The sequence below is a fragment of the Microchirus variegatus genome, assembly GCF_963457635.1.
Source record: "Microchirus variegatus genome assembly, chromosome: 11".
In the NCBI taxonomy this organism is placed as follows: Eukaryota; Metazoa; Chordata; class Actinopteri; order Pleuronectiformes; family Soleidae; genus Microchirus; species Microchirus variegatus.
In genome coordinates this window covers 14,193,787-14,207,632 of record NC_139812.1, presented here as the reverse complement: position 1 = coordinate 14,207,632, position 13,846 = coordinate 14,193,787, and the positions used below count along the sequence as shown (strand labels likewise).

At 43.3% G+C, this 13,846-nt stretch overlaps 1 protein-coding gene across 1 annotated transcript in view; it reads left to right on the top strand.

The window, feature by feature from the left end:
* Positions 1-6,350: 6,350 nt before the first annotated feature.
* fgfr2 (fibroblast growth factor receptor 2) overlaps positions 6,351-13,846 on the top strand; it is a 37,252-nt gene continuing 29,756 nt past the window's right edge. Inside the window, exons 1-2 of the mRNA XM_083897527.1 lie at positions 6,351-6,844; positions 8,643-8,899. Of these exons, the coding sequence (XP_083753653.1) occupies positions 8,719-8,899 (181 nt within the window). The 5' untranslated portion in view covers positions 6,351-6,844; positions 8,643-8,718. The remainder of the gene's footprint in view (positions 6,845-8,642; positions 8,900-13,846) is intronic.

Here is a 13,846-nt window from a genome sequence, read left to right as displayed (position 1 = left end):
AGCAATAAGTATTTGGAGAAAGTGCTGCTGCATGTTGCCATGACGAGCACCACCCAACCCTTATTTAAAAATCATCATTTCAGTGGTGAGTGTCACTCAAGAAACAATTCTTAAATAAACTATTAGGTGTTAAAATGTATTTTTCTGCCAACGGAAGGTTCCAGATTAGCTCTTTCCAAAAAGTTTGTTGCTTTTACACCACGATTTTAAGAAATGATTGCCTGGTTGCCGTCTCCAGGTCTAAATATCGTCGTCAGTGAAAATTGCTCAGAAGGTGCTGGACTCATCCGTCCATCTGTCAGTGTCTTCTTCGTGGCATCTATTCTCAACACGTAGAATAGAAGGTTTGGTGGTTTTTCAAAACGTTGAGTGAAACTAAATGTGCAGGTTTCTCTAACTAATCTGCAAGCACTATCTAAAAGTACTAACCCTCAAACATCTACTTAGTTCATAGTTCCTATGGTGGAAACTCACAGTTTGTTCGTCTTATTCCTAAACGAGAGGGCACACATCTTTGCCAAGGCTGCACAGTTTCCCACAGTGTCAAAACACTCAAATCCAGACCACCACTAACATCTAATGATTTCTTCTTCGGGCCATAACCTACATAATCTCCAGAAAATTAAATTTAAATCTGTCCTTAGCTTTTTGAGTTACTCTGCTCACAAACACGAACAAAAACCAAATCTACTTGGAACGGTTCATTCCTTTTTTTCTTCTTCTTCTAAACGATGAACTTGTGCAGGGGAAAACTTTGGTCAGATATTTAAACGAAGTCTTTAAAAGACTGCAAGAATTGCAAAAATAGACATGATCTTTTTGTTTTTTCAAAGTCTTTACTGCTGGTAGGAACAGTGAGGATTGAGCAGTGGGTCACTGCGCAGTAATGAATCTCAGGTGCAGCAATGACATAAGGCTCCGTCAGCTTGAAGAGAAAAACAAACCGAACTTCAGCAGTGTCAGCACAAGCCTGAGTCCTGACTAATAATGTGTCCGTGTGTGCGTGTGCGTGCACACGTGTTTGTGTAAAACGCTCGTGTTTGAAAGACGAATTATGAAAAGGAGGCCTAAAGACAGTGATGAGAGAACTCTGTGTTGAACCGTAAAAAAAACCCAACCTTTCTCCGTTTTTTATATGGACTTATAAAGTTGTCAGTTCCTCTCACTCAGCATTTCTCCGTGTCTCTGCCTTGAAAGAAAACTCTCGTGTTATTTTTTATTAGTGAGAGCTGGTGCCAGTCAGGTGGGAGGGAAAGCAGACATTTTCATCAAAAGTTGCACATGCAACACTGCAGCGTGCCTCCTGTTCCTGCTCCGGTGCTGTTTCCCATTGCAACTTGAGGGAGTTTGAAACGACCCTAACTCCCAGTTCCAAGTTGGAAACATCCAACCCCTCCTTCGCCGTGTGCCTCGCTGAGCTACATTTGCGAGCTGAGTCTGCAGGCATCCCAGCTATTCCAAACACTCTGAAGTAGTGAGGTGGAAACGTGAGGAATCTGAGTGACTGACCGTCTCCACTCCCCCTCCATCCACTCCCTCTCTATCCCTGCACTCTGTTACCTGCTGAGGGGGAGGAGACGACAGGGGAGGCCTGCTTCTCTGGACGAGGTTATTATGGTGTATCAGTGACACTAAGGAGGAAGACCTGCTGACTTATGGAGTGATGCCTCCTAGGCTTTAGAAGAAGAGGGACTCTGCTGTGCGAGATGGCTCATGCTGCTTGGTGTGGGAGCACAAAGAACTGGCCTCTTAGTGGACACAAAGAGGTCTCTCTCTCTCTCTCTGCATAGTTTCTCATTTTAAAACCTATTTTTTTGTTCTGCATTTCTCTTCCTCGCTAACCCAGCACCGAAAACCTTCTTCTCACACTTTTCTGTCAGGGCTCGTTTATGACGCCACATGGCTGCAGAGCAGCTATATGGTTTGAATTAGACCCCTAGGCATGCATCTACTTCTTATTTCTCCATAAAGCCTCCCCACCCCCTACCACACACACACACACACACACACACATACACACACATAGCACAACGCATTTGTTTCATATTTTGCGCAGGATATGACTCACCTTACGTTTGATGTTTTAATTATATAGTGTCAGTGATATATTGAGAGAAAAGGGGGGGGGGAAAGTCTCTTGGCATAGTGACGTTACAATAACATCGCGCTGCCATTCATGCTTAACCGCAGCACCCTCAAGGAAGAAAAGGGAGAACAAGTCTGTTTTGTGCTCTGTGATTCTTAACAGTGAATAACTTAGTTAGACTTTTGCAGCATTTCGAAGGATAGAGCGAGGGAGGGAGGGGTTTGCAGTTGTGGCTCAGTCCACTGTAGATTGTCTTCGTGCCTCTGCAGTAAGAAAGAAAAGTGCCATATAACAGTTCATTGACTCCAGGAGAGGCGTTCACTACAACCACTGCTTATAGTCGCACTCATGCACTGACGGGATTAGTTGTGATGACTTTGACTTGGCTTAAAATAGCCTCATCCCCATCTGACCTTGTGTTTGGAGCAATTAAATTCCTCGTTAACACAAATCCTAACCCCCCTCCAATCTCACAGATTACATACTTTTCCGTCCTTGTTGAAACTGGACCATGATTAGGTTCCAAACGAGACGCCTTTAACTTAAAGTGAAAACAACCATCTCCTGTTAAACTTTGAAGTATAAGCAAAAAAGGGGCACTTTAATATGAGTCAATTATTATTTGGTCTGTGGACAAAGAAGTAGCAGCTCACTGGTGATTAGCTCAACTGCATGTTTCATTTGCATAACAGCAGGAGGTTTGCTTTAATGGCAGCTGAGTGGCTCAAAGTAAACGTCATTCACAGTTTCAATCATCACACCGATGATAAAGAGGAAAACTTTCACTCTGATGTCTCCTCCGTCTCGCCGTCCCTCCTGATGACTCCTATCAACAATAATGAGGACTCAACGTGTTCATCTGCGGCGATGGAGACCTATGCTTCGTCACCTTCTCTTCCTCATTCCAAACCCGGCGGTTGCCGGTGCAGCAGGATGAAGGAAGTGTGAAGACGAAAGAAAAGATTGCAGATGAAGAGAGACAATGACAGGTTGACAGATACCACAGTGTGCGGGGCATTGAGTCCGCAGAGTTCTCAGTCAAAGGAGCCCATGAGACTCTGCTTAGTGAAGTTTCTTTCACTCCTCGGATGCCCGAGCAGTTGAAAATAAATTGGGCAATTGTAAATAGATTCAGAAAAGAGAGGGAGAAACAGCGGGGCGTCATTTGTGCCACTCTCGAAAAAAAAAAAACGAACCTCGAACCTCGAACCCTTTCCTTCCTCACCTCTCGCGCTCTCTTTATTTCCAGCCAACCTGTCAGCTCCACTGTTATCTGATGGCTTCACCGAGATGGGAGCGACGAGGAAAAACAGAAGGAGAAACCCTCCATTCACAGGTCAAACCTTTGCCTCAGAAAATCAAAAAAGAGAAATAAAAAAAGATCTTGTTAGTGTCTCTTTTCAAAATGAATGGAAGCTTTTTTCCCTCTCTTGAGTACAAAAAAAAAAAAGGACCCAGGCAATGGGACTGGAGATCAGAGTCTTGCCTGTGTCTCCTTCTGAACACTTGAACGCCTGAACCAATGTAGGAGACAGCTTGAAGCAGTGGGGGATAAGCTGCAGGAGGCCCGGCTTCAGTCTCCCTCTGGATAGCAGATCTGTTCCTTTTTTTTTCCCCTTTTAGAAAAGTTCCCATATCTGCAACATTGCACAATCAAAATTAGTTTAAATCTTGAGTTCTTTTTCTTGTCTGTTTTTTGCTCCCCTGCCTTTATTCTCTAGCCCCAGGATCCATGGCCTTTTTTAAATTATCTGTGACAAACTCTACATTCAAAACCTCAGTCAGTGCAATCACAGATAGAAGTTCATATATATAAGATATTAAACATCCACTTTCTCTGTTATGTTGCTTTTCATTATAAGTGTTTGGGCCATTTCATTTTGTAACTGGGAAACTATTTAAATCTGTATTTAAGTCTTTATATATTATAGTACATCTTGTTTTTGATGACAAAGAAGACATATTGCTTGTATTTTCTCTTCTTTAAACGACAAGACCATAACGATAAATCTAGTCTAAGCGATCTTGTTGATCTACAGTATGTGTTCATTTTAGAGAATGACACTTGAGAGTGACGACACTCACCATCTGACACACTTGTAAAAGTGGAACTCGGACGGTTCCATGTGTCCTCGAGGAGAAATCATGCCTGTTTCTCATCAGAGGAATTTAATGAACTGTGTACTTTCACAATTATACTTACTATAGTTAAATGTCTGGAATGTAACATATTTAGAGGCGGATTGTGGTTTGTTATATGAAACACACTAGTTTTGCTGTTGTTATTCATAAGCAAACGTACAGTTTTTAAACGTGTCATTACTGAAAAACACTCTGAAAAACACTCAAAAATCTCTGATTTGTGATTCGAGTCCACCTTTTTGAAAAGCAGTTTGAAAGACAGTGGAACAAATACAAGTGTAAAGATTGAAAAGTCTATAAATATTAACGATTTAGTTTCTATTGTGTTTCCGTAGAACTGGATATGTGCAGAAATATGACTATATATGCAGAGCCGGACAGTAACGGAGTACATTTACTTGAGTACAGTACTTAAGTACAATTTTGAGGGATCTGTACTTTTTTGGGGAGTACTCATGACTCTATTCAAGTACATTTGAGAGACAAATATTGTATTCTTTACTCCACTACATTTCTATACATAACCGTGAGAACCCATTACTTCTTCTTCTTCTTCTAAAAAAAAAAAACCCTCCATGGTCAGATTTAGTTGAGAGAAAAAACCATGGAGGAAACAAGATGTCACACATACCGCACAGTTGTCACACTGAGCCTTTGTTTTTATGTTCTTGAGTATGCTGTGTGTTTAGAGGTGCATTATGTAATAAATCTAAAGCAACTGGCCATAAAATCCTCCTAATTTGTCACAGAGACTCAGGAATAATGTTCATATAACAAACTGAACTCACCAACAACAACAGTACAGTCTAAATATTAGCTTTACTTTTTTATTTCAGACTGCAAATCATGTTTATGTTTTGAAATCATGTTTTGGCATGTGGTGCCAACTACCGCCATCATTGCAGTCAGTAGAGTCTCAACTGCCGAGCAACCATGGGTTGCCAGTTATGTCAGAAAACGAAACCTAAAAGACCACGGTATTTTGAATTTGAATGTAGTAACCGTTTTTGGCCACATTCTTACATATAGCACCTTTAACACAGTCGGGGTTCAAATGTGGACGCACAAAATCCATTAAAACTCTAGCAGAGGTTTGTCAGAGTAATCCTATTGTGCTGTTGCCTTGTGGGCAAGTGAGACATCAATTCCTTTTACATTTTTCAAAGTATTAAAGGTGCCATATGTAAGAATGTGGCCAAAAACGGTTACTACATTTTAGATTTAGGTTTCATTTAGGTGGCGCCACATGCCAAAACATGATTTCAAAACAAAATATATTTTTTAATGCAAATATTTTGGCTGTACTGTTGTTTTTGGTGAGTTCAGTTTGTTATATGAACATTATTCCTGAGTCTCTGTGACATATTAGGAGGATTTTATGGCCTGTTGCTTTAGATTTATTATATAACGCACCTTTAACATTAACATTTTTCATAACTCTATGTAGGACGTTTCTATATGTAAATGTAATCACTGTGGCAGTAGTAATGCAATATTTAGAACATTTACTCCTGTAATCTTGATACTCATGTACTTTTAAAAACAAGTACTTCAGTACTATTACTTAAGTAGATATCTGACTATAGTACTTTTACTTGTACTTGAGTGAAATTCAGCAAGGGGTATCTGTACTTTTACTCAAGTAATGAAGCTGTGTACTCTGTCCGCCTCTGTATATATCACATTATACTACATAATCCTGCACCACAACCCTGTATGAAAGTTTGTGCCTGGTTTACGTGCGTGTCCTCCCTGCACATGTCATCCCTCGGACACTAGAGGGCGCTGTTACCGCTGTCTGACAGAGCAGAGCTGGGGCCCACGCAGGTTTGACTTGAGTGGGATGTTGAACGCAAGCGCGCAGGAGGAGGCAGGACACGCAGCTCCGGCGCTCGGTTTGCAGGAAGCAGCTCGAGTTACACTGGGTGGGGGGAACTCGGGGGAGGTGGGATGACACCCACTGGAGTGAAGGAGGAGGGAAGTGTGTGGAGACGTAAGGAGGAGGAAAAAAAAAAGAAAAAAACAAGCGAGTAAACCTGACAAAGCGTCTGAGAAACAGTGCGAGAAGAACCGTCGGCGGAAGAGAGAGAGAGGAGAGACACGAAAGACGCACTTTCCAGCTGAGGATCGCACATTGATGGATTCTACTTGGCTTTTTGCATCGGACTAAACGATCCCCGTGTACATTTTGACGTGTTGCTCTGCCTCATCAGTCGCTACAAACTTTCTTTGTAGTTGTCAAGTGCGCTGCTCGGGGGAAAACTGGGCATGTTTTGCGCCCTGGAAGAAACTTGGTGACGGGGAGGAAAGTTTCAGTTGGCGGGGGGAGGAGGACACAGCAGTATGGTTTTTCCGAGCTGTTTCGAAGGATAACGTTGTGTTGACTCGGATTTCTTTGCGTGGCGCTGGAGTGGACTACACTGGAATAAAGTCCTAATCTCTGAGTCGATGCCGGTTGATTGTGGATTAGAAAGAAGGCAAAGGCAGCGCCTCGCAGATTGTTTTTTGGTGCGCTGTGGAGTTGGAGACATTCCTCCTTCAGGATTCAGCTCATGCTCTCTCCTCCCTTATCTGTGCATGTCAAAACAGAAAGCTTTACGCTTTTAGTCCTCCCTGGTAAGCAGCATTTTATTTCTCTTTTTACGATAAAGCTCAGCTGGGAAAAGTTTCAGAACTTCCTCACACACACACACACACATTTCTGTCATGACACAAAGATTACATGGTAGTAGACGATTTAAGGACTTATAATATAATTAACACTATTTGTTTCCAATGCGTCCATATAGTACTTTATAAAAATGAGTAATCCAATAGTTTTAATATACAGCACATCAAACACACAAGCATTGTGCGTAATTCCCTCCCGCATTAATCCAAATGAGTGAATCCAAACCCGGTCCTTGTTTGTTTTACTCACACAGCACCTTGCCCCATCACTTTAGCACCCATTAACAAGTGTCCTGGTTATTTATTACTTCGCTTAATTTTCTACATCGCATTTATGGAGCCAATTATCCCCGTGACCGCAGTTGTTTTTTCACTGCTTGGTGCCGGAGCCCCTAAATCACCGAGCTGCTTCAAATGGAGCCCCCATTGTGGGAAAACTGATTTGAATTTCAATGGGAATGAAATCAGTGCCAAAAAAAGAGAGAAAAAAAGTCATTCAAAGGCTGCGTTTAAATGAAGGCTGGAGCAAAGTCCCTCATGTGTCCACATGGGCACTTTATTTTAACTTGAAAACATGTTTTTTTCTTTTCTTCTGTTTGTTTGTTTACTCTGATGTTTATGTATGCATTTCTATTCTCAAGCCCCAGAAGATCACTTACTTTGAAATGATGCGGAGATTTCTGGGTAAATCTCTCCTCTCGTGCTGCTGCAGGATTTCTTCTTCTTTTTTTTAAATCCGCAGATCACTGGATCCCACAGAGTCTGAATCGTGATTTTTTTCATTGACGATTCATAATGTCTCGCGCTGTCGTCACGCATGCACTAAAGTAAAACCCGCGGTGCCTTTGTAGGTAAAAAAAAAATAAAAAAAATCCTCGAATCAGCTCGTCATCTCGTGCGTGTGTCAATCGTCCGTGTGTCCCGCCGTGGGTGAGTGAATGTCTGCATTCGCATGTTTTCAGGTTTCACTGTCTACGAGTGAAATTACACGTTAAAAACCAATCGATTATGTGCATCTGGGGGCAGGGGGGGGGGGCGCAGAGAAGCGTGACTTGTCCAAACCTCCAGAGGTTTTACGCGCAGATGTCTGTCTCTGTCTCTGTGCGTCTGTGTGAATGACAGTGTGTGTGTGTGTGTGTGTCCCAATATTGCGAAACTGCATTTTAATTAAAGCCTTGCTTGTCTGAAAATAAAGCCACGAAAACGTTGTGTAGGCATGGATAGATTGGTGCTGCAGCAGCAGCAGCGCGGGGCAACAGGTTTGTGGTGCATCTGTTGCATCGTGAATAATAATAAAAAAAACACACACCAAAACATGTTGCAAGAAACTGGTGCAACTCTGACTGATCTGCTGTCTGTGTACTCTATTGTGTAGATTTTTGAGGGGGAATACCAGAAAATAATTACATAAAAAGTCTTACAGATCTAGAGTTTCTCTTAATTTGTTTATATAAACACAACTCAATGCATATAATGACACATGAAAGGTAAAAGGAGATGCACCACTGCGGTCGTGTGCAGTGTGTGACTTTGTCTCACAGCTTCGGTATGTCTGTGGCACGGCTTGTTTGACAGCATTTTGAAGCACACACTGTTGAGTCTCTGTTGCCTTTCGACCGATTCCTTTTCCAGTTTCACTCTGTCAAAATGAAAGCAAAGAGCCAAAGTCACACACTGATGTATTTCATATTTTTTTATTTTTCTCTTTTCTGTCACCCCTCATCTTGTCTTCCTGTCCTCACAGCCCAGGTGATCGGGTGAATTCCAGCGGGTGACAGGCCGACACCGGCTGCAGTTGATGGTTGGGTGGACTCCCTCAGATGGGATCAGTGTCCAGGGGGAGGTGGAGAAGGGGAGTATGGGGAGCGCTGGCCCCCGCTAACAGGATGGCCTCGTGGGCCTGGTTGCTGGCCGCGGTCCTGCTGTCCCTGTTGACGGTCAGCGTGGCCCGGCCGCCCCTCACCGCCACCAAGGAGGAGGAGGCGACTCTGGAACCTGAAGGTGAGCAGCAGGGGGACTGGAAGAGGGGTGGAGATGTGTGTGTGTGTGTGTGTGTGTATGGAGGGGGGGGGGGGGATATAGCCATTTGTTGTGTTTGTTTTTAGCGAGCAGGTGTAAGTCTGTCAAGCGTGTGACCCACCCAAACCCCCACTGATCTGACTTAATGAAAAGGTTTTGACAGTTTTATTTGAAGACATTAGTAACAACAACACCAACAACAACAACAAAACAACATAATACATTGTGCATAAGCGTCTAAAAGTCTTCACCTCTGTCTTTTTAAACATCACTAACAATCCAATCAGTCCAACGAGACTTTGTTTTCCATTGAACTAGAAGAACAGACGGGAAACATCTAACCTTGGCATGGCTGTTTTTGCTCCCTATGAAACGTGTGATTCACACCTTTTTGTGTGTGTGTGTGTGTGTTTAATGTTTTTCTTTCGGATGTCTGTGGTACTTGAGTGTTAGAGGCAGGTTTGTGACCCGTGTGTGTGTGTGTGGAAAGGACAAGGGAGAGCTGTGAACGTGGGTGGGACATTGTTTTCGTTACCATCTCTCTAATAATAATGCCCCGTTCGCCTTGAAAGACACACAAAGAGAGAGAGAGAAAGGAAAAAAAAAAAGAGGATTCAGATTTTTGCTTTGCAAAAACAGCCTCTGCTCCATTATTCCCAAAGTTTATGGTTTAAAGTTAAGTTTTTAAGCTGCCTTTTACTTATTCTTTTTTTTTTTTTTGAGGCTTCTCCATTTTCTGTCTCCAGTCTTGGAGTCTGTAGACGAGCTAATTAGAGTTGTTGTGATGGATGGTAACTCGCATTCCAAAGCCTTTTGTTCACAGGCTTTAATCAGCATACTAATTGTAAGTTAGGGCAACAGCAGGGCATCACTTTTTAAGCCACCTCCCCTCTTCTTCTTCTTCTTCTTCTGTTTCTACACACACACACACACACACACATACTCTGTACCTTGTCTTGCCCTTTGACCCTAGGGGTCAGGTAACTTTGGAACCTACCTTGATGAGAGGCCGTGTGAGATCGGCTCTCCTCTTCAGCTTATGTTTTTGTTGTGCTGTCTCAGACTGCTTGGCTCCACACTGATGTGCGTCCAGAGCCCCGTGTGGGTCAGACAGCTATATAGAAGACACACACACACACACAAACGTTTTATACAATCCAAGAGAGTTCTAAGAGGATTTGCACATATTTGACTTCTCCTTTTGATAGAGAGATTACACGGTGCTGGGCAGCAGTGAAGTCATGTGACTGGAGGATTGAGTGGCTAGACCCAGAGGGGTCACCTGATGAGAGATCAACAGGGCAGAGAGGATCTGGTCTGCTTCTGTTTCCCCGTCAACCCTAGATTTTGAGTATTATACCGCAACCTTGTGTGCGGTTGAACTTGTGTCCATACCCTTCGGTTTATTGCCGTTGTCACCTGTAGGGCATACATGTCAGGGAGACAGCATGGCTGGACCCGCCCTCTCTGTCCAAATAACACCCCCTACAGAGATGTTAAGGATTTCCAAGGCCTGTCTGCCCTGCAGCATCTGTCGCACTGTTGCCGACGTGTGGGTTTAGTAATTGCTGTGTGGATTAATCAGCTTGCATATCAATGTTGTCTCTATAGAGCCTACGCCTGCACCCCTGGTGGCTCCTGCTCGTATGTTTACCTGTGGCTGCTGTAATAGAAGAAGTAGAGCAAGCGCGCGAGCGCGGAGGCCTCCACAACAGAGCTATTGTTGTTGCCGTACCCACTTCAGTATCTATGGGAGTGTTTACCTTGTCTGAGCGCTCGCCATTTGCACAGTAATTAAAATACTATGACTGAGGTGACTAACAATCACAGCACACTGTGTGTGTGTGTGTGTGTGTGTGTGTGTGTGTGTGTAACATTTTCTGCCCTGTGGTCTGTTGTGGCCCCTCTTTGCATATAATGTGGAATAAATGTGGCACCAGACACACTGGAGTGCAGGCTGAACGTGAGTGCAGCCAACAAAAGTCAGCTCGTGGTTTGGCTGTGCTCTACTGTTCTCCTTGCCAAATTCTGCTCTTCAAAAAAAAAAAAAAAAAAGCTCTGATCATCATACACTTCAAAAACAGTTAAGTAAATAAAGGCTACATTATGTGTCAAGGATGAGTCTTTCATGCTCAGACAGACACATGGAAAGGAGAGATGTTTGCCAGCACAAGGCTTTTTATTTCCTTGGCACTGTAGGAATTTAATTGCTCTCTTGGCATCCCCGTGCAACATTTCTACGTCAACTTTTCACCAGCACGCTGTATCTTCTTTAATTAGATGCTTAATTACCTCACGATAAACAGTATTTACAGCGATGAGGACTATATGCTACTAATTCAAGTGACGGTAAATGTTTGTGTGTGTGTGTGTGAAGGTGTCATAAGACGCTGCAGGCATATTATCTTCCTATAACACTGTGATACAGTATCTACACAGTAGGAGCACAGCTGTAAAAGTGTAAAAGTGTCAGCTTGCGAGCTAATGACATGGTGTGTTTATGGATGTGTGTGTGTGTGTGTGTGTGAGAGAGAGAGAGAGACCAGTGATGGCAATGGAACTGAACTCCAAGCAAATGTAGTGTGTCGGCTGGTGGTTGGGGCCAGAGGGGAGGGGGTAGCTGGTCTGAATATATGGCTTTCACACAATGACTTTTATTAGCCTGTCGTTTGCTGGTGATAATCTTGAAAGTTCAAGTGTGCCTGTGTGTGTGTGTGTGTGTGTTTCTCTGTGTGTGTGTGTGTGTCTCACACCTGTCTGATAAGAGGATGTGAAGAGCTGCTGCCTGTGCCAGCTTGTGCCTCCGGTCTCAGTGGACAGCAGTCCGCTGTATACAGACAGAATACGACGGGGGACAGAAAGGAATTTAATAAGTCTGCTGTGACAAATGTGCAGGAGGATCTCGGGGCACAGGAGGAAACGCGTGGAATAAAACAATAGACATTGTTTTGGCAACAAGGCTCTCGATGCTTCTGTTTCCTAGTTAAACTATTATGAAAAATGAGTTTCAATAGAACCTTAGATCTGTTTCCATGTATGCTTACTGTACATAGCATTGCCTTGCTTAGGTTCATCGTCCTGAATGATTTCCTGCATCCAGCTTCTTTCTGTGCAACCGCAGTAATCGGCTGAAAAGTAATCAATCACTGTTTTGACAATAACAAATGTTTTTTGGCTCCATCTTCTGCAGTGATTTTCTCTTTGAGGTTTGGGATTTTGTTAGATGTCCCTAAAAGGTTCTTGATACTCAGTTGCATACAGGTTTGTAGATTATTATCCGGGGTTGTTTCAAAACCACACAGTCTAAATAATTGATGAGTAATCAATAATGTAAACAATCCATACCTGCAGCCTTTGTGTTTGCACTGATCCGAATTTAGATTTTTAAGATGAATCTGAACAAGTCGGAGTAAAGTTTACCATCGAGCGTCACTCGCAACAGAGCTTCGACCCCGAGAGATTTCTTTTTTTTGAAGATGAGGATCCCCAAAGGTCGGGTGGGGTTCAGAGAATGACTGAATGAGGGGTGAAGGGCTGGACATACCGGAGCGACCGTTGCCATGGACAGCAGCAGGAGCCAGTTCATGGAGCTGCTCCTTTGTCCCCCCTCCAAAAAAAAAGAAGAAAAAACTAAGGAGGGATTTAAATGTGAAAGGACATTAGAAAAGAGGGAGAGACAAAAACAGGGGAGAAAAGTCCTGGGATGTGGCTCCGTGAGAAGAACACAGAGGAAAGAAAAGAGGCATAAAGAAGGGATAAGAGATGGTGTGATCTAGCTGTATGTGTGTGTTTATTTGTGTATGTGTATGCTTGTTTTTGTTACTGCTTTAGGATCTTTTCTGGTGTAAAAACACTGATTTTTTTTTCCTCATGAGAACCAAAGACCGGTCCTAATGAGGCAGATCCTTATTGCAGAGGCTCTGGTTAAAGTTAGGATAAGGATTGTGGTTATGTGGTTATTGCTTAGGGTTTGGTCCTGGGTATGTTTTTAGTGTCTCAGAGAAGGTATTTAAAAGTTAAAATGATCAGAATGCTATAAGGAGGAGATGGCAGCGCACACACACATGCTGAATATGTTGTAAAAAATAAAAACTCCAGGCTTATTGCAAATGTAAACTGGCTCTCGTCGATAGAGGACAGAAGGACAGACAGACGTAGAGGAGACATGGTGAGAATTACTTGCTGCAGACTCTCGGGTTGCAAGACTAATTATTGCCAGCCAAGACTGAGTGAACCAGAAACGGAGAGATGGCGAGGAGTGGACGGCCTGAATCTATGACACCTGATAGACACTTGTAATAGCTGTAAGAGTAAAAGACGTGGAGAGAGAGAGAAAAAAAAGAAAAGAGACAGAAATCGTTTTTGAAATGGAGATGCGCTTCGGGAGAAGAGAGTCAAAAATGATAGCGATGATGAAGGAGGTCGGGCACATGAGAGAGAAAGCTGTTTGATTGATATTGGGCAAGTGTGTAGGTGTGTGTGAGTGTGTGTAGGTGTGTGTGTGTGAGATGCAGAGGCTCACACTCCCTCCTGTGGAGCCGGGAGATATAACTTTGTCGAGATTAAAAATCTGCAGTGAAGTGTTTCAGAACACTTTCCTGGACTGTTGTAAACTCTCAAAGTAGAGTGTGTGTGTCAGTGTTTGTATCTCCTGGTGTGTGTGTGTATGTGTGTGTGTGTGTGTAGTAATACATGCTTTTATAAGGTGTAACCACATTTTCTCAGTACGCCTGTGCTGTGTGATCACGGGACACAGGTTTCCCATGAACAATTGGGCATGTCAACAGGTTTGGTAAGGGTCAGGGTTAGGTCAGCGGGGTCAGCAGGGCGGGGGGTGGGGGATATGTGTGTGGGGGGGGGGGGGGAGAAAGGGGGCAAAGCAGAAGGGGAGGTGAAGGAGGGAAATGAAGGAGCAGCAGGGGGAAGTCG